The following is a 24,039-nucleotide window of genomic DNA, read 5'->3' as shown; positions in this document are numbered from 1 at the left end:
AAACAAGAAACATCACATATTCCATATATAATTTATAATATAATAATTCTAAAAAAAGGAAAAATTGAATTAAAATTGAAAAATTGAACGGAATTAACATTCGAAAAAATTCATGAAGATCGAAAAATCTAGAGCCTTTTATTCCTCCAAAAATAATTTTTAAACAGACAAGAAACTTATATGATATAATAATTCTAAAAAAAGGAAAAATTGAATTAAAATTGAAAAATTGAACGGAATTAACATTCGAGAAAATTCATGAATATCGAAAAATCTAGAGCCTTTTATTCCTCTAAAAATATTTTTTAAACAGACAAGAAACTTATATGATATAATAATTCTAAAAAAAGGAAAAATTGAATTAAAATTGAAAATTAACATTCGGACGAACAAATTCACGAAGATCGAAAAATCTAGAGCATCCAAAAATATTTTTTTAAACAGACAAGAAACATCACGCGTTCCATACAACTTATGTGATAATTCTTATAATATAATTAAATATAAGATAATTCTACGCTGGAAAAATTGAATTACATGCTCAACGTATTGTAATTGCTCGAGCAGGAATATTCAAGCATTGTATCATATACAATAACACAAAAAGATAACGTATTGCTTAAACTTAAACATCAGCTAAGACCATCGTCAAAAAAATTTTTTATCACGATAAATTTCTTGTACAATTGAATTACCGACCGATCTTATTTCGCTGGAATAATCGCTAACGCTTGTATAACGAGATAAGGAAAGATCGATGAAAACACGAAGATCCCAGAAGCCTTTTTCCGTCGAAAATTCTAATGAGGACAATTTGTAATCGTTGGCAAATGGACGCCAGGCTTATTTGCCTCGCCGCAGGCGATATCGATCGATATCGACGCGAAAATTGACATTGTAACAGTGTTGTTAATCGAAAGGGTGGGAGCCGTTCATTTTTGGAACTCGATTAAATGAATTGGACATCGTGGCTATTTTTACGTGATCGTGAATTTCTAAAATTATTCGCGATTTAATTATTCTTTCGATATCTCTTTTTTCGTCTTTTCTCGAAAAGATTCGTTTTCTTCTTTTTTTTTTTTAATCTCGAAATATCCGGGAAAGAAATTATTTCGTTTGAACGCGCGAAACGAGAGACTCAAGAGGTTTGAATTGTTCACATCGGGTGAACGAATTTCGACGAATTTCCATTGTTCTTCCAACGTACGAGGATAAAAAGGTGAAGGGATTCGTTAATAGAACCTTCGGCGAAATTTATCTTCTTTCCTCCTTTTCTTCCTCTCCCTTTTTTATTACAACTCCGCAAACCGATTAATAAGGGAGCTTCTCCTAATTTATCCTTCTTATCTTGATAGCTAGGAAGTAAGGGAAAAAAAAAAGAAGATGGAGAAGATACAAGAGATATAGAAGATCTGTGAATTTTTGTTATTCTTTTATATGCTTGCAGAACAACTGGAACAATGACATAATAATTTTTTTCGAATCGAATGGGATGAAAAAGAAGGGGAAATTGATTGTTTAAAGAATAAAGATGAAAAGTTGGGGGCAAAATAAACGTAGAGCATCGATTAAGTCTAACGGTTAATTTCTTCACGACTGGCTCGACGATACGCATCGGTCATATGTGACAGTTCGCGCCTCGAACGCGGCAGTATCGATTGGCCCACCATTGAAATTGACACGTACGCGAATAATTAAGGGTGTCGAACTCGTAAACTCGTTTTGAAAATTGTTGGAAACAACGATACTCCTTTCTCCATTATGCAAAAAATTTAATCGAAAAATTCTAGATCGTTTTCACCGATAGAAGCAAAAAAAGTTTCGAATATTATTTTATTCGTTTAACGCTTCGTCGTATTATTATAAAATGATAATATTATGCGAAACTTTATACGAAACTCGACTCGAACGCAATTTTAACATTTCCAAGACGTGAAAATCGATATATCTTAAACACTTATTTATAAAAATGTAAAAAAGATTATGTAAGATTATTTTCAGAAAAAAAAAAAAGAAAGAAAACGAGAGATTTAAATAAATTCGGAGAATAAATAATTGAAAGAGGATCTTTTGGACGGGAAAAAGCTTACTACGGTTCCAGCAAGACAACAATCTGCAAGAATTGATGGGGGGAAATGGGCGCGAGAGAATTTCCAGTCGTATAATAGCACGACCCGTGAAAGATAGGCCTATTTACGCTGCGGATAATCGATTCCCGTTATCTCGGAAAACACGGTGACACGGACACGTGCACGCAGCCTCGCGTGTACATCGATCGAGGCGGAGGTATTCAAACAAGGAACGTAATGAAAACACTCGGCTGAACGAGAAATCTCTCCGCGAAATCGGTCCAAGTTACCTGTCGGTAACCTTGGCAACTGCACGAGAATCACTTCACGAGCATATTTTCATCCTCCGCTATACATATCGATTTCTTCTCGCGTTTAGAGCAGCGGAGGAGAAAAATTTCAGAAATCCGCACGATCTTTTTTAAAATCGAAATAGAATTTTGAAAATTGGTTCTCAAAACTTTCGATGTTACGCAACGACGCGTGCTTGCAAAAATTCTTTACTTATCTTTAATTATCTTCTTATATTTGGGGGAAGAAAAACTTCAGAAATTCGCACGATTTTTTAAAAATCGAAATAGAATTTTGAAAATTGGTTTTCAAAACTTTCGATGTTACGCGTATTTCGTTCGCCGAAATTCTTTATTTACCTTTTTATATTTAAGGGAATAGAAGAGAAAGATTTCAGAAATAGAATTAGAAATCGAAATTTTGAAAATTGGTTTTCAAAACTTTCGATGTTACGCATATTTCGTTCGCCGAAATTTTTTACTTCTTATATTTAAGTGAATAGAAGAGAATGATTTCAGAAATTCACACGAAATAGAATTTTGAAAATTGTTTTCAAACTTTATGCAACAAGGCATATTTCGTTTGCAAAAATTCTTTGCTTATCTTTACTTATCTTCTTATATTTGGGGGAATGGAGGAGAAAAATTTCAGAAATTCACACGAAATATAATAATTTCGAAAATTGTTTTCGACGAGAAACTTTCGACGTGTTCCGTTCTTCCTCTTCATTTCTCACCAAACAATACATATGTATATAAAAATTGTCCAAGTATTCAAAATCAAAACCAAAAAAAAAAAAAAAAAAACAAATAAGAAAAAGAGGAACATTTCAAACTCAAGAAAAACGAATGAAAAGAAGCGTTCATACACGGTCGATGCTGGTTGCCGGGTGTTCAGGGGTCGCTTTTAATGCGGCGGAAGTTTTCTGGGACAAACCAGAAGCGGTGGATGAGAGTCGAGTGTCTTCGTTAAGCCCTTTCGATCTCCCCGAATACAATCCACTTACAACTCCTGTCCTCTCCTCTTGTCAATGGAATAAATGCATCCGATTTACGAGTGTTTAAAACAGGATGCAATTCCGTAACAACATCCGTCCCGATCCGTCGAGGAAGAGGTGGTGCAACGCAGCAGAGAGTTTTGGGCATCGTGGTTGCTTGCGCGGCCTCGACATCGCGATATCAATTTTGCAGAAAACGCCTCGAGGCCGCCGCCTCGCTTTAATTTTAATCCTCGGCTCGACTCGTATCCGAGTTTGAAAACCGAACGAGAATGACTTCATTCGTTTTTGTAATATGATCGGCTGGCACAAGTATCGGGGGATAATATCATTTCTAAATTAAGTAGACGCGTGTGGTGGTGAGCTTTCCTAGGTTTACGTTCGATGATGGCTTGACTTTTAACTCTAAAGCTGAAAGAAAACTCGAACTCGAATCGATCCACGATTATATTTTGAAATATAAAAAGCAACGATACTTTAAGAAACGAATAATCAACCGGTGTAAATAAATATCAACTCGAGTCAAGATTTTAATCCTCTTAAATTCTAATCTTTCGTTTCGACGCCATCTTCTTCTCTATTCGACTCGTGGAAATTGAAGAACCGGAACGGTTCTCTCGAGTTTCTCGAGTTGATCAAGAGAGACAGAGAGAGAAAGAGAGAGAGAGATTTACAGTCGGCAGCTGTGAGACGAGAGAGAGAGAGAAATATTAATATCTAATGGCGTGAGATTTGAGATTGGCCTATTTCGTTTAACCGGCCGTGAAGTTTGCCGTGTCGCGGAATTAATCGAACCGTTTCCCCTATTTTTAGAGCACGTCCGCGTAATTGAATGTCAATTTCGTGCTCGTTAACCGCCGTTGGAAACATTGCTTCCAAACCTCCTCCTCCTCCTCACGTTGCGAACGTCAATGGTAATAATTGAATTTTTCACAGGAGACGCTCTTTGCCACGTAATCCCGCGTGATTCGAACGTTCTTTTGCATCAATTGTGAATTAAAAGCATTGAATACAATGCTTTAAACAATGATATCGATTTTAGGGAAAATAATTTCTCAAGCGGAAATCGATCTTACGATCTTCCAATAATTAATCAGCGTTGCCATCGTTTAATCGTATTCTTTTGTAGTTTTGAAATAATCGAGATAAATGCGAATAGATTTTTTATTAAATATTGCTCGATTCAAATATTCTTATGCTTTCTTTGGAATTAAAGCGACAGGGAAAAATGAAATGATATCGAATCGAGGATTGAGAGTTGAAAAAAATTGTTCAGATTTGAACTCGAATTGTAACGAGAGTGGTTAAAAATTGAACACGTGACAAACAAAATAGCACGAGGTATGTATTTTAAAATGAAATATTTGACGTTTTTATATATATATATAGTTAAATTCAACTTTAATTTTGGCCAGAAAAAAGGAATAACAATCCCTGATATATATCGAAATTTTATCCACGCCTGACACGAGTATTGCGCCAACGATGTTAAATTGTATTTTGAAAAAATATAGACATAAGATAATCGACATCCGCGCTAAGCCTAATCCTAGCCCAACGTAACACGCTTATACTTGTATATATACTTTAATCGAATAATCAGTCTAACATAATCCAAAAATTGCGTTACGATCGGTAAAATCGAATAAACCGTTCGAGTACAAGTAAATTGAAAAATACTTATTAATGTGAGCGATTCGATGTGAGAAATCGATATTTTCTTTTAAAAATACTCCGTTGGTAAGGGCAAGCGGTTTCGGTCGGTAAAATGAAAAAAAAAAAATTTTTTTTTTCAAAATTCACTTTACGTCAATTTTACGTCAGAGGTGGAAAACTGGTTGGCCAATTCCCCTTGGCCAAGTTGCAATTCGTCCGTCATCCGACAATCCGACAATTTTATTTTCGGATTCGAAAATGTATCGCGAAACAGTTTTATATACCGCGCTAAAAGTACGAACGCGATAAAATACAACCGCATTATATCGATTGTATTGCGCGAATGTAAATATTTAGTTATGGAGTATAGAATCGCGTACGTTTTACAGCAAATATAAAAAGTTCACCATATAAATGTACATTTTGTATCGAGATAATTACGAAACGAGTTCGAAATCTTGGAAACGTTCGATACGGATGGAAAATTTACGGCGTTTAAACGCGGTCGATAACAATCGCACGATGGAACAAGATTTATTGTGAGTTTTGGAGGGAATTCGCTGCAACAAGGTTTCTGATGGATTAACTTAACACGAACAGCCTATATATATATATTTTTCAGGTGGTATAATCGTTTCCTGTGCTCGCCATCACGTGCCAGATGAAGACACTGACAAACGGCCACTTAATGTTTTCCTCGCTCGATAAAGCCGATCCGTGACGATGTAATTCGAAATATACGAACGTGTCGTCGGTTCATTGCCAGGATTGCCTTATTCGCTTATCCAGAACTAACAGAATTAACGTGTCGCGTTGTTAAATAATTTTTAATCTCTACATAATTTCGCTCTTTTTCTCTTTTTTATTCCATTTAATTCCATAGCAAAGGGAGAATAACTTGAGGAAGTATTTAATGAAAAATCTGTTTCTTAAATAACTTGTTCAAGAAACAACATTTTTGGGAAAAAAAAAAAAAAAAAATTAGTTCAACCGTTGTTTGACCACGAATTATATAAGTTTGGGAGCATAAAATGAACGAGCACTCGTCACAAGCTCGTATTCAAATGATGGTCTGAATTGGAAAAGGTTAGGTTGCTAGTGAAACGTGATATAATTTATTCCCATATCGATCGATGACAATAATCCGAAAAAGAGTTTTAGGACGACGCTTGGAAAGAAAGTCGATCGATCCTGAAATTTATCTCCTGTCTTCAGAGTGACAGTTTTCAATCTGGTCGAAAATAATACGTTCGATTGACCGAAATATTTTTACACGTCGAGGGCGCTTAAATAAAAGCAAGTAGTGCGAACGAGAGAATGTCAGGCACACGTGGCGCAAGATGAGCACGGGATGTTGTCGAGCTCTCTTCGAATATTTCGAAGAGGGAGATATGGATGGAGGATCATCCGTTGCGTCAATAAACAATCGCTACGATTGACACGAAGCGCATTGTGCACCGGAAATTTGGAAGAGGAGTGGAACAATTGTACGTAGGATCGTAGGCAGTTAAATCGATTAATTGTAACGATATAATGGTCGGTGGCGGCCGTACATTAACGGCCGCTTCTTCCAGTTAAAAATTAACCAGATCTATCAACCGAGCCATTAATGCCACTACGCGTCAATTAGCCTGATGGGTTATACGCGTCTTTGGGGATTTGACATCGGGGTCGAGACAAATTTGAAGACACGCCGCTGTTTGACGTGGTAGTTTAAGCGTGGTTAAGATCGATATTGGAGATATGCTATTTTAGAGAAATAATTGATACGAAGCTCGTTTTGATCATCGTATATTAATTGTAATTAAAGAAGATTTTGAAAGGGACAATTTATAGGTGAGCTTAGAAAGTTATTATTCAATATATGTTGAAAGATCAGTCAATATGATTATGCGACATTGACTATTTAAATTATTGCTGTTAGTGTTAGATCTGGGTGACTTTGGAAAGTTACTATTCAGTATCAAGGATTACTTTTAGGAATTAAACGATTTTGAAAGAAACACTGATGGATGTCAATCAGACAATATTATGTGACTTTGATTATTTAATATCATTGCTATATTAGATCTAACTTGTTTAGAAAGTTTAGAAATAATATCAAGGATTACTTTGGAATTAAACAATTTTGAAAAAGTAATGGATATCGATCAGTCGATATTATCTGATTTTGATAACATCATTTGTTATTATAAGTTATTATTCAATATCAAAGATTATTTTGGAATTAATGAGTGATCTTGAAAGAAAAAATACTGGATAATATCAATTAGTCAATATTATTTGACTATTTAAACTGATTAATATTAGATCTAACTTTTTTACAAAGTTACTATTAAAGGATTACTTTGGAATTAAACGTTATAGTTGAACGATTTTTAAGAAGACAATGCTGATCGATACTTGCATCAATATTATGTGATTTGCTGATATTAGATCTGGAAAATGACTTTAGAAAGTTATTATTCCATATCAAGGATTACCTTGGAATTAAACGATTTCGAAAGAAAACATGATTGCTGCATGTCAATCAGTCAATATTGTCTGGCTTTAACTATTTAAACATCACTGCTAGTATTAGATCTAACTTCTTTAGAAAGTTACTATTCAATATCAAGGATTACTTTGGAATTCGTCGATTTTATAAAGAAAATTGGATTAATGATTATTTAACTATTCAATATCAAGAATTACTTTGGAATTCAATTGGACGACTTTAAAAAGTGAACATCCAAACTCAGATTGTTCGATATTAAGAGTTAATTTAGAATATTTGTGTCATCATTGATATTAGATACACGACTTTAGATAAATTATAGATTTTTTTAACTACTACACATCATTCTTTGATCGTTTGAATTTTTTTATATCACGAACTTTTTCGTTGGCAACGCAGTGTCAGAGTTCGCTCAAGAGTTGGGCGCCGCGATGGAGAGCCATTCGGCGAACGTACGACGGCTGGTCGACGAATTTCGTAGCCGATCCGGGGAGACCAGAGTCGATTCGGGTGGGATGCGCCGAGTTTGGGAAAGTTTACTGCGCCAGGTACAATCAGATGCAGAGGCTCACTTAGATTTGGCCGCGGTCCTCCAACAGCAGCTGTCCAGACCCACCTTGGAAGCCAGCTTTCATCGTAAAGTTCAGTCTAAAAAGGTAATTTATTTTCCTTCTGCTGGCCAGAAAGATCGTCCAAATTCTTAAAATCACATTTCAAATACAAAAACAAATTTCACATTTTGACAACGTAACGTGTTTATTAAATATCCGTCCAATTAAAAATCAGTGGTAGCTTTGGTATTTCCATACACAATTGCAATTCCATTCGTGTCTCGTTATTGAATATTTCACTAAAATTTACAAAAAAGTTATGAAAAATTCAAATCAGCATATTATGATTGTTATATTCACAATTTTTTTTGTGTCCAATCCTCACAATTGGAAAGCTAATCCGAATCATCATTCTTGTGATCAAGATCGAAAAAATTTTTCAAAATTTTTAACGTTTCTCGATGAAACAAAAATTAAGTAAAAATAGACAAAAATCCAATCGACGTATCGCAACGTTTTTCAAAAGTTAAGCAAAAATAGACAAGAAATTACGAACCGAATTGAAAGAAAATCGAGTCGTATCACGATGTTCTTCAAAAATTAAGCGAGATACGGACAAATTAGAAAATTATGAAACATAATCGAATCGACGTGTTACGACAATTTTTCAGGTATTCTCTCATAGAGAAGCTTACGAACAGGTGGTTTCCAAGGCCGAGGAGAAATTGCAGCGTGCCCGGGCGGATTACAAACGCGCTTACGCCGCCCTGTTGACGGTAGATGGCGGAAGCGAGCAGGAGCTGAAACGCGCCTACTACGAGGCGCATAACGCGTACATTCTTCAATTGAGAGCCACGAATGCCATCACTGAACGGTATCAATCGCAATGCCTGCCCGGCCTGCTTGGCGAAATAGCGGAAGTGTACGAGGAGTTATGCGGATTGGCTTGCAAATGCATGGTTGGCATATCGGAGGCTGCCGCGGAGCGGGCCAGAGAGCAGACAAAGCGTTATCAGGCAGTTGCCAAAGAGGCTCAAGTCGTTGTGCCTGTGAACGATTTGCAAGTACGTCCTGATGTTTCTCGAAAACACACACACATACACATACACATACACACTGAATTCGCTCCAGACGAATGGCAAATCCTGTCACGAGTGAACCAGAGCCATGATGAGATTGGAAGAGCTGTTAAATCTCTCTATTCGTGAGATTTTTCTTTCTTCCTTTCTATTTCTTTTTTTGATGTTATTATGTCGCTCTGTGTAAAAAGTTTAATATTTCATTTTTCACATTTTACTAAGCGTGGATAGAGATACTGTCTCATATATTCGCAACTACTAAATGGAAATTTATCATGTAGATCTTGGCACGAAACCTATCAGCAACTGCGACCCCGTCCAAGAAACCCTCGAGGCGGCTTTTCGTGGCGCCTGGCCCTCCTGAACAGGTTTCTATGGAAAGAATCAATCAGATACCTTCCCTTAGGGACGAGCTAGCCCCGACAGGAACTAGCACTCTGCCTCTGATGGAAGATTTACGACGGGAATACGATAGTCTTACTCAAGAGATCACTCGACTCCAGGACGCTTTGGATGCGTTGATTCGCATGCAACGAAAGTGCGTATTATATTTATCCATCAATTTCTGTAAATTTAATAACATATCAATATGTTTCGACGACGCAACACTTTAATGGACTATAATTGATTATTATAAATAATTTCAGTTGTTCACAAACATGTACGTTTCGCATTAAGATGAAATGAACGCTTGTGTGTGTGTGTGTATGTCGTCATGAGCAGCAAAACGATGCTGATCTGTTGTTAAATATGTCCTGTTTCTGTTAAAATATACGTTTAAATTGATATTAATCAGTTGTTGTTCAGTTGTCACGCTCAATGACTTTGAGATCGATGATCTTCAAGGATGACAAGAGGTCAAGGCTGATCATTCTTGTCTCTCAGAGATTAGACATTCTTTGAATTGAGAAGCTTTCTCGTTTGGAAAAAGTTGGCAATAAATTTAGTAAATTTTGGCAGATCATGGAACAATTAATGAGTAGAAATAATTAATACACTCAACAAAAGGAAGACATTCATAATTGCCTCTCCTTTTCCATTTTTTTTTTCTTTTTTTCAATTTATTAAAAAGATTCTCGACCCGCTTATGTGTGCTTCCCCAACCCAGATTTAATTTCGAAATTCAACGCGACCATACTGGGATTTAATCTCTGGAAAATCAGGGTTTGCAGAAAATTTCTTTTTTGTTTAATTGCAGGAGCGCTGAAAGCAATCTGTACACGAAAGTGGCCGAGTTGCAAGAGGACATCTCTATGAAGCGTTTTGCACTCGGGGAGACGCAGCTATACCTTGCAGCTGTGCAAGCACAGGTATTTCAATTGGTGTCGTTTGTTGGCTGAAAGCTGCAAGTTGTGTTTAAACCGATATTTAATGAGTTTCTTTGTTCTTCAAGAAGGAGGGAGACTCGTTCTGTGAAATATTTTGGAATTTTTAAACTGCACAAAACACGAATCTCTTTTCAATTTTCAGCTTTCAGAAATCTATTTTGGTCGACTTTTTTTGGCAATGCATTACCGAACGTTCAAACAAAATGTGTACGTATTTTATCAATAGTTGAAATACCAATTTCAATTCTCTAGAAAAATATTTAGAAATGTTAAAAATATCTGCTGCTTTTTCAGCAGAAAATTTTAAACTTATTATTGGAAATATTCTTTTCTTCTACGACTTTTAAATCTTCTTGAAGATGTGCAGAAGAGGAAAGAAGTGAACTGTTATTAACGATTGTCAAATTTTTATCAACTTGGCTCGTAAATACCTTCGATAGGTTTTCCAACGAGAAAAAGATCACGCCATCGAAAGTTGTATGTATTTAAGTTTAAAACTTGTTACTTTCTTTTCGAGCTCGAAAACAGAATTGTTCCTCGGTTCAGAAGAGAAAACCACGACACGACTAGTGAAAAGTTTCTTCATTCGCGACGAGAAAAGTTTCCAAGTTTTTTTTGATATATAAATATATATATATATATATAAAAGAATCGAGCGTTCGTGCAATGTGCACGTGCACGTGTATCCCCGAGAATAGAGAAATTGTTTGACGAGTCCGAAATTAGATTTACGGTGGATCCCGCAGGGAAGATGTATCACAGAAGAAGCAAAGTCGGTGATTTTCTTTGCCCGTTTCCTTCATTTCATCATGAGGAAAATAATAAAATGACCCAATTACTATAAATTACTTTTTAAATCTCTAAAAATGAATCGATTCATTTCTTCTTCTTCTCGATGAATTCAACAAAGGTGTTATAGTTCGTGAAAATTATTGGGAAACAGTCATTGAGTCATTGCTACATTTAGCCACCGTAATATAATTAGTTATAATTAGTTCACATAAGTGTCCACTACTGTGGACTCGTTTAACAATATAACATTCTAACCTAACCTAAATAACGCACTCTCTTTTATTGCTACAGTAGAATTCCATTTTACCGGAATGAAATTTTCAACCAATTAATTTCCTATTCCATACATACATACCGATGATTTAAACTTTGCGATAATTTTCCATCCTACAATGTTGCTTTCAAGTCACCTTTCCTTTCAAAACAAAAATTAAATTTCACATTTATACTTTTCCCCACTTCGCATTCGTATCAAAAAGAAATCCTCTTCGATTGTTTTTCCGTCGCATCGAATCGAGTCAATCATACGCGAACTATATATTCGTTTCCATGTATAAATTGTAATCGTGATTTCGAACTAAAAAACGTTAAAACGTTGCAGCACGAGGAGGAAATAATTCGAAAGAAGAGGTTTCTGTTCAATCGCGTGTAACGAGCGTTCCTAACCTAATTTGTCAATCGGCCATTTCGAGGGGATCGCAGAACGACGAGTGGCAGCAGCTGTCAGCAAAAGCATTATTCCCATTGGTAATTCATCCGGCTGGAGAAGGAAGAACGAGCGAGTGGGTGAGAACGACAAAGGAAGAAAAAGGTGGCACACGAGATATCAAGCTTTTGGACTTGGGAATCGAGAGGGAAAGGGAAAGAGAGAGGGGAGAGAGAGAGAGAGAGGGAGTCAGGGACAAAGGAACGTGTTGATCTCGACCGCGAGAAAAAGAACTGGCCTCGCGCATTCGTGATTCTCAAGTCGAGTAGCTGAGCCGATTAAAATTAGCACGAGCCTCTCATTGTTCCCTTCCACGGGCTTCGAACAATGCACCTTGCCTTGTGTACCTGCACGTGCTGCCGCAGTTTCGTTCCTTCTCTCCGCCCGGCTTGTGCGGAGATCGGTTAAAAATAAGAAATAAGAAATAAGACGCCATATTGGATAAGTGATAAGTGATCTCTGGCCGAAGTGAGTAGACGAATCTCCTTTCAAGGATGGATCCACGCGCGAGAAGCGTAGAATTGAGTATATATACTTGTGCACTGTTTGTTTGTTGAATGATGGAGGAGTCAAACAGAGTTTTAAAAATTTGTTCAAAGTTTGTTGTTTTGAAAAATGCATAGGATTTTATTAATTAATTATTATCATTTGAGATCGAGATTCTAAATATGTATTTAATTCTAAAAATTATTCTAACATATTGTTATTTTATAACATAGTTTACTCGTTCATGGTTAAGAAATTAAGAGTGTTAAAAATTAAGCAGGTATATCCTAGATCTGAATGGCTTAATAGGAAGACTTTACGGGAACTAAATCCTCAATCAGACTTATCCTAAGATGTAATAAGGCTAATAGGAGTTGGCAAAATTCTAATCCCTTTCTAATAATATAATCTGAAATTCAGATGTCCTAATCTCACTTGAAACAAAACCAACGATAATTATTTCTATCAGATTTGAAATTAATTAATAACTGTTTCAAACAATAGATATAATGAGACTAATAGGAATTACCAAAATTCTAATCCCTTTGTTAATAATATAAATGTATATATAATCTGTATTCACCTAATTGTAATCCTAATCTCGCTTGAAACAAAGCCAACAGTAATTATTTCTATCAAATTTGAAATTGATTAACTAACTGCTTCAAACAATATTACCAATATTAATATCAAATTTAATGCAAAATTGGTCAATTACAAGTTTGTATTGGCGCATAAACACCACCAAGTGTATAAAAACCAAAACGTAAAAATAGAGCTTTATTCGTTAAATTTAATTGTAAAAATAATTAGAAGCAATTTAGAGTGAAGTAACAAATATATGACAAATATACAGCTAGAATCGATTCTTCGAAAGGTGTTCCACAGATATATACATCATATATATATCAATAGCTCTGTAGTAAAAATATAGAAGTGAAAGATACTATTGAAAAATTATTATCAGTATAATTCTCTTACAAATCTTGAGTATCTGTGCATATTGGATAGCCTCGAGCATTTTCAAAATTTACATCTTTCATATTACATTCATCGAAATTCAATATTTACATTGCCATACATAAAGAAAAGGAAGATAAACGAGAGAGCGGAAATCGTAAACAAGGATTTATGATTTCGTCGAAGTATAAGAGGAAGCAACAACGAGAAGAAAAATATTTTTCCATTTCTTGTTTTTTTTTTCTTTTTCTTCTTCATTTATGGGTGCCAGATAGACACGCCACACAACAATATTGATTTACACACAAGTCTGAAACACGTGCACGTGCATGCCTGTCGAAAGCATCATTCCCGATGAGAAGATTGGCCTGATTCGAGCGTTCCACTTGAACATTTGCTAAATTCCTGGATACGACGTGTCCTGATCCTTCAGCCATGTCAAAGGCTCTGAATACCGAAGTGCAGGCCGGCCAAACTCCATCGTGCTCGAAATAGAAACTTCAACCTTATTGCCTGAAATCGTTCGTTGTACAAAAATCCATCCAAATATTAAAAATATATTTCGTAATAATAAAATTGACGGAAGAAGAAAGTGACGTTAACGAACCTAATCGAGTCGAGTATTTTCTCGAGATTGAGTTATTTTTAAAAGTCTGCCTTTAAAGTCTCGAAATTTTTTTTATGAAATATTCAACAAGCAACAATTTTTTGAAATCAGGCTATATAAATTAAAAATATTTCATAACGTATTGACGAGAAGAATGAGTAATCGACGATATTTAATAATTGTTTAATTGGACAAAAAACGTAATCTTTGACAGAAAAGCGATTAAATTATTTTTAAAACTACCTCAAAGTCTCAACACTGAGATGAATAAAACAAGAATATTGTATGAAACAATATACATACATTTCTTTAGAGTTGTGAACGATAACAGAAGTATCGATAGAATCGACGATAGAAATGTGATTCTCATAGATTCTCATAGAATAGAAATTATTTAACCGAAATGTTTCCACTAGGAAGGGATCGATCGAATCCTGCTAAAATTTTCACCAAGACACGTTCTTAACGATTGCCAGATAATTTATAGGCCAGCTCATCCAGATAATTGATCATTTGAGTCCCTTGCATTTATCTCTATGCTGATCTCTGATTATTTTGGAAAAATGAAGGGGAAAGGAATGTAATTTTGTCCTTCTTTTCTTTTTTTTTTTTCCAGCATGATTCAATCGATGTGACGTTGTGTTGAAATTATAAAAGTTCCTTCGATTTTTCTTTTTTTTTTTTTCTAAATATAATGGAAAAAATGTTTCGATAAATTTTCTAACGCTCCTCTTTGATTTGGAAAAAATTGTTGAAATTGTAAATATTTGAAGCACAGATTCTGGATAAGGAGAATTTCAAGTTGGTCGAAAAAATGATAAAAATCAGAAAAATATTTTCCTCGAAGAAAATAGAAGAAATGATATTTACAATTAGGAATAGCCACGATGGATCCCTTTAAAAACTTCAATCGTAACCAATTATAAGTTGAAGAACAACCGTAACAACTTCAGAAACTTGATGAGAAATCTTAAAAAAAAAAAAAAAAAAGAGGCATCTCGATCAAAACTCTAAAGTATTCGAGAAGTGGGAAAAGAACCAACGTTAATTATCAGATCTCTATCCAACTCTTCAATTGCGCATCTCACGCTATAAACTTCTTGTTCGATTAATTTGTTGAACGAAAAAAAAAAATGAAAATTAATTGTTTTCACCCCTTTTCCGTTGCTGTCAAATAGAGAAGCTCACGAATGCAAAAATATAATATTCGAATTACTCCAGCCTTTAAAATTCATCACGTAAGGAACGATACGATTTCTTTTAATCGTTAAAATTTATCTATTTATAGTCCAATATTATTTACATTAATACTGTAAGACTATCGCATTGTATTACTAGTTTCGAGACTATTTTATCCAATTTCAATTGAACTTCAAATTGCACGATCGTGCAATTATAGACGGAAAATACTGTCGACAGTATAATTCCGCTGGAGGAGAGTTTATCTCTTTCACTTCGTTCCTATTAATATCATCGATCGAAGGATTATTTAACAACACGTGGAGGCAACATTATCAATTATCAATTCTGAATATCCAGTCTTCCGAACGAGGGAGCCGGCCACGAATTGCAAACGAATCGATCGATCAAAATACCTGGACATGAACAGGCCCCCAGGAAAGAGATTTGGAAAACGAGATTCGAGGCCGAAACAAAGAAGAGCAGGCGAGCGAGGGCTGGCTGGCGAATAAATACGGCGCGCAAACGCGCGACATGCGCCTTCACAACTGGGTCACACGACCCACCGTCACGACGGCGACCGTCTGAAAATCCATTCCTGGCCTCGAGTCAGCTCTCCTAGGTCAGGGTGGCAGGAGGAGTCTGGCTATAGTCGTCGAGATGGGCTGGACAACGCTGCGCGCACAAGTCGTTAGTATACACCGAGCCAACCTGCTGGGACCAGCTCACCTGTCTTGCCACCCCTTTCTTTCCGTCTTCCACCTCTCCGAAAGAAAAAAAAAAAAGATCAGACTGTGCGAGCCAATTTCGATGGTCATCCCTCTCGGTTGCTATGCGGCTGCGATTCTTTCTTCATCGAGACCCGTCGTGTCGCGTCGTGCCGCGTCGTGTCGCGTCGTTTGTCAGAGAGCAGTTTGTGTTAAATGGCAGTCCTCGATGGAGGAGCGTGGATCAGCTGTGGTGTGATGATGTGAAAAACACGTGGTGTGACGTGGTGTGGGATGATCGAAAGGATAGGATTTTTGGGGAGGCACGTGCACGAAGGTTGCAGTCGAACGAATTGATCCGAAGGAAGAGTCGTTTGAGGGATAATGGACTACTCTTCGTTGACTTGGTCCTTTTATAAGTAAAAGTTGTGGCAAGTTAGGGGGGGGGGGGAGAATTAATGATTTTTGGTTTCTTCTTGAAGATTCGAAGAGACGCAAATGTCGTTTCTTTCTTTTAGGTTTTACTTTTCGTTTGTTTTTCTGGAAAATGATAGGGAGACAGGTTCTGACCATTGTACGTGAAACATCGTTGGGTCGCGTTTGGCTGGCTGGTCGATGCACCTTCCGCCTCTTTATGAATGAAGCCCCTATACAGTACAGTGTATGGCAATGGATACAATGGTCCGTTTGGGAGGATCGATAGGAATCTTGGTTGCCGCAATGTTATTCGCGATCGTCCTAATTTTCGATTGAAAGTTTTAATCGAAGCGATCGAGTATTAATTCTGTCCAAATTGATCCGTTTCGTGGTAATCGTTCTCGATTAAATAATTAATTAATGCCGTAGCAAGGATCGATAATGTTTGTTGATTAAGGTCCATTTTGAAAAAATACGAGGAGTTAAAAAGAGAAAAAGGAAATTGAAATTATAACACGTGCTACAACACGTTACAGCAATGAGTGTTTCTAATAAAATCCAATTAATACCGGCCTCTCTGTCGCATTAAAATCGTCCCGATTCAATCGATTGTGTACACGAACCCTGCTGCAAAAGCTCGATTATTTTCTCGTTGAGATTGTGGAATCCGTCGTATCATAAAAAAAAAAAAAAAAAATGATGTATACGTTATCACGTTACAGTGTTCGAATAAGAAAGAAAATATTGGGAGAAGTCAAGTCAACAAGGAACACAGTATTTACATATCCTTCATTTTTCAAAGAGAAAAAAATGAAATTTGGAATAATTCCAAAGAAATTTTCAAAGTCGATCGAAAATTTTAAATTTGTCTGTTGTTATTTCAGTTCCAGAAGAAACTGGAGATTAATTCGTTAAATGGAAATTCAATAGATTATTTTAATAAATTATATTGATCCCTGTGTAGAACAAAATTGAATGTACTATTTCTGTGGCCTGGATATCGCGTCTGACGTCCTCTTCGATTTTCAGAAAGAGCTGTTCGGGGCTGGAGAAGCCGGCCAACCGGATGGGGTGAGCAGCCGGAAGATGTCGAATGGCTCTACCGGAAGCACCAAGCACAAATGGTTGAAAGCATTCAAGAGCTTGAAGACCAGCTCCCCGACGACTCCTCCATCAGCTGACAAGTCAGTAACTTTTCCCAACGGAAATGGACCTCGTAGAAAGAGTGCCTTTTGACGTCTCTGTGTTTCTCTTCTTTTTTATTTTTTTTTTTTATTGGTTTTTAGATAAACAGTTTTGTTTACAGAATGTATTAAATGTGGAAATGCGTTTTGATTAATAAACGAGAATTATTGTTTTACGAATGCTTTACTAACACAGAGGAAAACAGGCGATGTACCATGCCGTTTCTACAGTCGTCGCCATGTCCAGGTAAGATAGTTACTTTTAATAGCCGATCGTCACTAATGAAATAAAGTTACCAGTTCATTTCAAAGATCCTCTTAATAATCGTAATCCCAAGAAACTATAAATACATGTTCTGTCTAATCTTCTTTGTCAAAGCATGCTTTGACTTTTTGACACCTAAGATTTTTATCTTGACAAAAAAAATCTATTTTCTCCTGTTCGTTTCAAAGATCCTCTTAATAATCGTAATCCCAAGAAACTATAAATACATGTCCTGTCTAATCTTCTTTGTCAAAGCATGCTTGACATCACACCTAAGATTTTTATCCTGACAAAAAAAATCTATGTCTTCCAAATTATGTCAAAGATTCTCTTAATATCCCGTACCTCTTATAATCCCAAGAAACTATGCTCAGATATTATGTTTTATCTAATCTTCTTTGTCAACGCATGCTTGTCGACACTGCATCTAAGATTTTTATCCCGACAAAAAAATTTATATCTTCCTGTTTATTTCAAGGATCCTCTTATATAATAATCGTGATCCCAAGAAACTATGCACAAATAGATGTTCTATCTTGACAAATCTAAGTTGACAAGAAAAAAAAAAAAAAAAAAGTGACGAGAAAGAAGGAAAAAGTAAAAGGTACACGTTCCAGAAAAAGTTTGGAGTCGGAGGGTGGGCATTCTTGGCGCGAGTACACGTATCGAAAGATAACTCCCTGCGATGCCTGTGGCCAAGTGCTGCGTGGTCACAGTCGGCAAGGCGTCAGATGTCGCGGCTGCAAGGCGAACGCTCACACCGACTGCATCAACCTGGTGCAGCCGGCCATGTGCCCCAGCGTGGCGCCCAAGAAGAGTGGCGGAATCCCTCTTTTACGCCGGCAAAAGACCCAGGCTCAGGTGGATGAAACCGCAACTGCCGAATACAGTAAGTATGAACCAGTTTGGAATGCGATAGTATCGATATTGATTTTCTGATTTTTCTTTCTCTCTCTCTCTCTCTCTCTCTCTCTCTATCTATCTATCTCTATCTCCTTCTCTATCTATCTGTCTATGAACACCTATCTCTCTTTCTCTCTCATCGTTGAATACGATCGATCCTCTGATTGAATCGAACTGATCTGCTAATTTCTCAAGTTTATGAAAAATTATACGACGTTCAAAATCGAATACGTTACGTTCGACGAGAGAAAGGTAAAGTTGGGCGGGAGTCAAGGACGAAAATGTGCGAGGGAGATGATCGATCCAGAATCTAATTTTCGATCTTCTTCAAAACCTTTCAACAAAAACTCGTGATAAATATTCAGAAATTATTTTTTCGATATACTTTTTTCTTTCTTCTTTTTTTTTTTTTTTTTTTTTTTTTTAGAACCGATACCATGCCACACTATTTTTCAGGACTCGAATTTCCTTGGAAACGTGATCAAACGAAAGACAGATATCGATGTATAAATACAAACTTGAAAATCTGAAAGATGAAAAATCAGTCTCGTTTGCGAAAGAGTATCGATCGGTTAAATCAATGGCAAGAAAAATGGGGGAAAAAAAAAAAAAAAAAAAAGAAACAAACGAAGCTCAAACTTTGCACGAAACTCCCTGCTCTCCGCTCTTTTCACCTCTCGATCGATCTCCTTGATCACGATCATCATGAATATAATATAATATAAACACAAGGCAGGAAGAGGGTCAGAGATCAGGACACACGTTGTATCGCAATTAACCATATTAATCGGCTTGCTCGCCATCTTTCTCTATGTCCCTAGATGTCGCCTGTGAATAGGCGCTCTAGAGAAGGGAAGACTTTTCTATCTCTATCTCGGTGTTTTTCTTCTTTTTTTTTTTTTTTTTTGTGGCTCACAATATAATGGCCGTCCCCGTTCAGAGTCACCGAAGCTGAAAAGTCGATCAGCTCCTCAGATTCCATTGAACCTTTCATCATCGATTCGATGTCCAGGTTGAGAAATTGAGAAGGGAAAAATTTAAAAGAAAAAAAAAAAAACGATCTCGAAGATCTCGAGTACACGTATTTATAATTCCATTGCATAATTAAATAACAGTTTTCGAATGAAGATGATATTTCATTTCACAAGGATGAGCTTCTTTCGACGAGATTAAACGCTATTAACAAGAGGATTTCATTAGTTTAATTTCTCATTAAATGGCTTCTCCTTGTAATCCTTTCAACTTGATTTACCTCTATTGACGTCACACAACAGTATAACCCTCCCCCGAAACGATCGATGACAATTTCGTTGTCATCACTTTGCAATCACTTTGTAACGTTGTTGTACGGAAAAATTTTTCGACCAGGATGAAAAATCAGAACGGGATTTATTCATACGGTGTGATAATCACATTTTGATGTACAGAGAGAGAGATGTAAATGCGTTTCAGTGACTCTGGACAAGTGACTCGCTACTAACACTTGTACAAATTAATTACAACTCAATTCCTGAAGTGAAGTGATTATATATAGGTAACTATATGAACAAGTGTCTTTAAATTTAAGAAGAATTTTCTTGCCTTTTCTTCGAAATATAAATATAATAAGAACATAAATTTGATCATCCGGATAGTGATAGATAGATTGCGAAGCGAAGGGCATCTAAAGACACTTGTTGCCCTTAGAGAGGAAAAAAAAAAAAAAAAAGAAAGAAACTAGTGACTTAAATCACAGAATTAGATGGATCAATGGAAAAATGACGAAACGAACAAAAAAAAAAAAAAAAACGAAAAAGAAAGAAAAGAAAGCATCTCTCGTCTCTCGTGTATCTCTTTGCTATCTCTGTATCTCGTGTGGGCAGACGTGGACGCCATATACCAGGTGCTGAAGCAGGCAGGCGAGATCCGTGGAAACTCGACAAACTCACCACCTACGCCTCCCACAGCAGATCATCCTCCGGCACCTTCGTCAGCGAGGGCCTCCTCCCACCCTTGTTCCTCGTCCACCTCTGGTAAGGCACAGCACCGATTCCTCTTCACCTTGAAGCAGAATCTCTATTTGGAAAAAAATACAATTTCAAAATACGTTTCTACGAAATAAAAGCGTGTTGGATGAAGTGCTCTTCAGACGCATCCGTACAAAGGAGAAATTCATTTGAAAAATGGAATTCGAATTGTTCAATCAAATTGTGACAGTTTTTTTTTTTCTTTTTTTTTTTGCCAACTTTTAGCTAGAAATAGTTTATTTCTATGGGCGAGAATAAAGGAGCAAGCTCGATTTCACTTTTCGAAAATTTATTACAATGGAAGTTAAATTGGTTCCAACTCGATGCGTTCGATTCGTCGTTGAATTGGCTCTGTTCTTAGGTGCGAGAAAAAAAAAATTAAGAATAAAATTTTCAAAGAAGAAAAATAAGCTGAGCAAACAGTGAGAGGGTTAAAAGTTTCGATCGAATTACATTTTTTGAATTATATATATATTTTTCTTTTAAGCAAGTAGAGGAAGAAAGAAACCAAATCTGTGTCAACTGATTAACAATATATTTCTCTCGAGAGAATTACATACTCAGGATGCGACTCTGAAGAGAGACATTTTATATCAGGCAATCAAAGATTTTTTGCAATTATTAATTCTTGAACGATTCTCTGTTTCAAGGTGACACGTAACCCTGTCTAATTTATTTTTTATTCTTTTGATCAACATAAGTATGTCTTCAGTCTTCTTCAGGGACATGACTCGTAACGTTGCCTCTTTTTCTTTCTTTGTTGTCTTTCCAATCTTTTCTCTGTCTCTCTTTCTATTTCTCTCCTCCTACTTCATCTTCATTCTTCCTCTTTAGCCAGCGCCATGTATATATATATATTTTTTTTCTTTGCCATCTCGTCGATGCTTGTTGTATTAGATTATCCATGGATATCATAGATTAAGATAAGCAAATAATGATATATCTGGACCACCTGGAAAAATTATTTTTCATTTATTTTCACGATTTCATTGAACCGCAGAATAAAAAATCTCTTTCGCTGCTAATTAATTGTACAAATCTATTACATGTCATGTAACATAACGAAATAACATTTTTAGCGAAAATTCGCTGAAAACAAATTTTTTCGCCGATATTTTTGTTATTTTGTCATTGTGTAACGGTGTTCACATCTCAAGAAAAAAGAAAAACGTTAGGGAGAAGGATTATTAATAGATCGAAAATAGATCGTTCGAAGAGTTAAAGAATGGTACTTGAAAAAATCCATATAACCATACAAAACTTGTCCTTTTAACCAACGAAGGATCATTAATGCTGCTTTTCTAAAATTTTATTCGGAAAGGAAAAAGAAAAGAAAGAAGTAAGTAAAATAAAATAATCAATGATCCCAAATCGACTGACCAACTTTGTTCATCGCCAATTTCCCGACTCTCCAAAATCGCAAATATAACAGCGGGAGAACTAATCGAGCCTAAAAATGGATAACTAACCAAGTTCATCGCGGAATAGAGGGAAAAAAAAAAAAAAAAAAAAAAAAAGTGAAATTATCGAAGAGAGAAAGAGACGAGTGTGTAGGGGAAACGCCGCCAGATAGCGCCACCGATGCTTGATATCGAGATCCCGCAGAATCTGAATGAGTGCGCCTACTACTACTAACCAACAAGCGGAACTAGCTTCAATAATAGAATAAACAGCGTTTTTGAACGGAGCGTTTTGCATTGAGAGAGAGAAATACCGAAATTCGGAAGGGAAAGCGATGCGAGGAGATATGTAATGTCGGAATCGTTGCAATTCCATTGACCAGGACGGGGCAGCGGAGGATCGATGTCTGCGACCAGGCCGTTCGGCCAGCCGTTGGTACTGAGCCGCCAGGAGTCGCCCTCGACCTCGTCTCCAAGGCCGATGGAACGTTTCTATCGCGCGACCAACAAGAAACGATGACAACAGTGAATATATTCTCCAACTCGCGGGAGGGGAAAAAAGTTGAAACAAAGCTCGAGAGTAGAAAAGTCACTTCGTGTTATTTATTATCGAGACAACTTTTCGAATGGAACGCAATGATGAAGAAAGAGGAAATCGTGATTATTGGGATAAAGGGGTGGTAAAATTCAGTGGAGAAATTTTTGATCGGGACAAGGTATTACTCATCGTGAGTTGTGTGACGTGACGAGAGTGGAAGTAAGTAGCCGGTTGGTTTAAGTTCGAGTGGTGTAATGTAATGATATAATAAGGGAGCACCGGAGATTGTGAAAATGCGTGGAATCGAAGATGGAGTTGATTTCGAAAAAAAGAAAAAAAAGAAAAAAACGAAGACTAACATGACTTTTGTCTCTTCTCCTGTTCTCGAATATTATTGTTATTATTGTTGTTGTTGTTGTTGTTGTTGTTTAAAAATACGTGAATCAAGGAACTGACGATGCAATTGCCAGTGCATGAACATTGGAATTGCCATGAATTTTCTTCGATGTTTGCGTATTTTAATATCTTTTCATTGCAAGAAAAGAATCGATGCTTAAAATTAAAATATATATATACATATATATTTGCACAATTCTATTCCTGTTACTTTTCTTCGTGAAAAGTACGCATTGAAAAATAAAAAATTTGCAATTCCAAAGATTATTCGATAATTTCGGTGTAGCGATCTTTCTTTTCTTTAATATCATTGAGAAGTTGTTGAAAAGAAGGAATCTTTGAAATTGTCGAATGGAAGTCGAATTTTTTATCATAAAAATTTGTAACTTCTTTTAAATTTTATTTCACAAAATTTATTCTTGAATTTAAGCACAAAACATCAAGAAGATAGATTTTATATCTATCTACGCAAATTATTTCGTATAGGTCGTTTAAAAAAAAAAGAAATTACACGAAAAAAAGGTAAGAATATACAATCAAAGCTATAAACGAACAAATAAACGTACAAGTATGGTTTCTTTTAAAAATTTTGGGAATGTTTCGAGAGTGCGAATCCCAAAAAAGAAAAAAGAAAAAAAAATTTGCGAAAAAAATGTATCAAATCCGTTTCTTATTCTAATTTCCCGGCTTTCCTTTTTCTCATAATAATGCAATCCACGTACGTTTTCAATGTAAGGAAAAGAAAATTTTAATTAAATAAGAATATATAAAAAATGTTCGCAAAAAAATAAGGGAAGAAGGAAAATGAAGTATGAAGCGTCCGTTGCGTATTGCGTGAAACCAATATGCATCGAAAGTTAATTCCGAAATTCTGTCAAAAAAAAAAAAAAAAAAAAAAAAGGGAGAAATCAATGTAAATATTATAAATAAATATTTTCTCCCCTGCTTTCATTTCTTGGTACGCGAGTCGTGTCCCTTTTTTTTTCTCCTTTGTTTTCTTTTTGTTATTATTTTTTGTTTCTTTC

General features: G+C 36.0%; 1 protein-coding gene across 4 annotated transcripts in view; it reads left to right on the top strand.

Annotated features, from left to right (window-relative positions):
- Positions 1–24,039, top strand: part of Stacl (SH3 and cysteine-rich domain-containing protein) — a 67,037-nt gene that overhangs the window by 41,037 nt on the left and 1,961 nt on the right. For 2 of the 4 annotated variants that reach the window (XM_031916808.2, XM_031916807.2), the window contains 8 exons: positions 7,910–8,166; positions 8,733–9,125; positions 9,422–9,678; positions 10,339–10,450; positions 17,352–17,506; positions 17,703–17,753; positions 18,389–18,660; positions 20,537–20,686. In XM_031916808.2, coding sequence (XP_031772668.2) covers positions 7,910–8,166; positions 8,733–9,125; positions 9,422–9,678; positions 10,339–10,450; positions 17,352–17,506; positions 17,703–17,753; positions 18,389–18,660; positions 20,537–20,686 — 1,647 coding nt within the window. The remainder of the gene's footprint in view (positions 1–7,909; positions 8,167–8,732; positions 9,126–9,421; positions 9,679–10,338; positions 10,451–17,351; positions 17,507–17,702; positions 17,754–18,388; positions 18,661–20,536; positions 20,687–24,039) is intronic. The other 2 variants (XM_086906168.1, XM_086906167.1) reach the window with 2 other exon arrangements.

Source organism: Apis florea, unplaced genomic scaffold (genome assembly GCF_048593485.1).
Source record: "Apis florea isolate Af1SG1 unplaced genomic scaffold, ASM4859348v1 contig_2492_pilon, whole genome shotgun sequence".
Lineage (NCBI taxonomy): Eukaryota > Metazoa > Arthropoda > Insecta > Hymenoptera > Apidae > Apis > Apis florea.
Note: the sequence above shows the minus strand (reverse complement) of the source record. Positions and strands in the feature narration are given on the sequence as shown.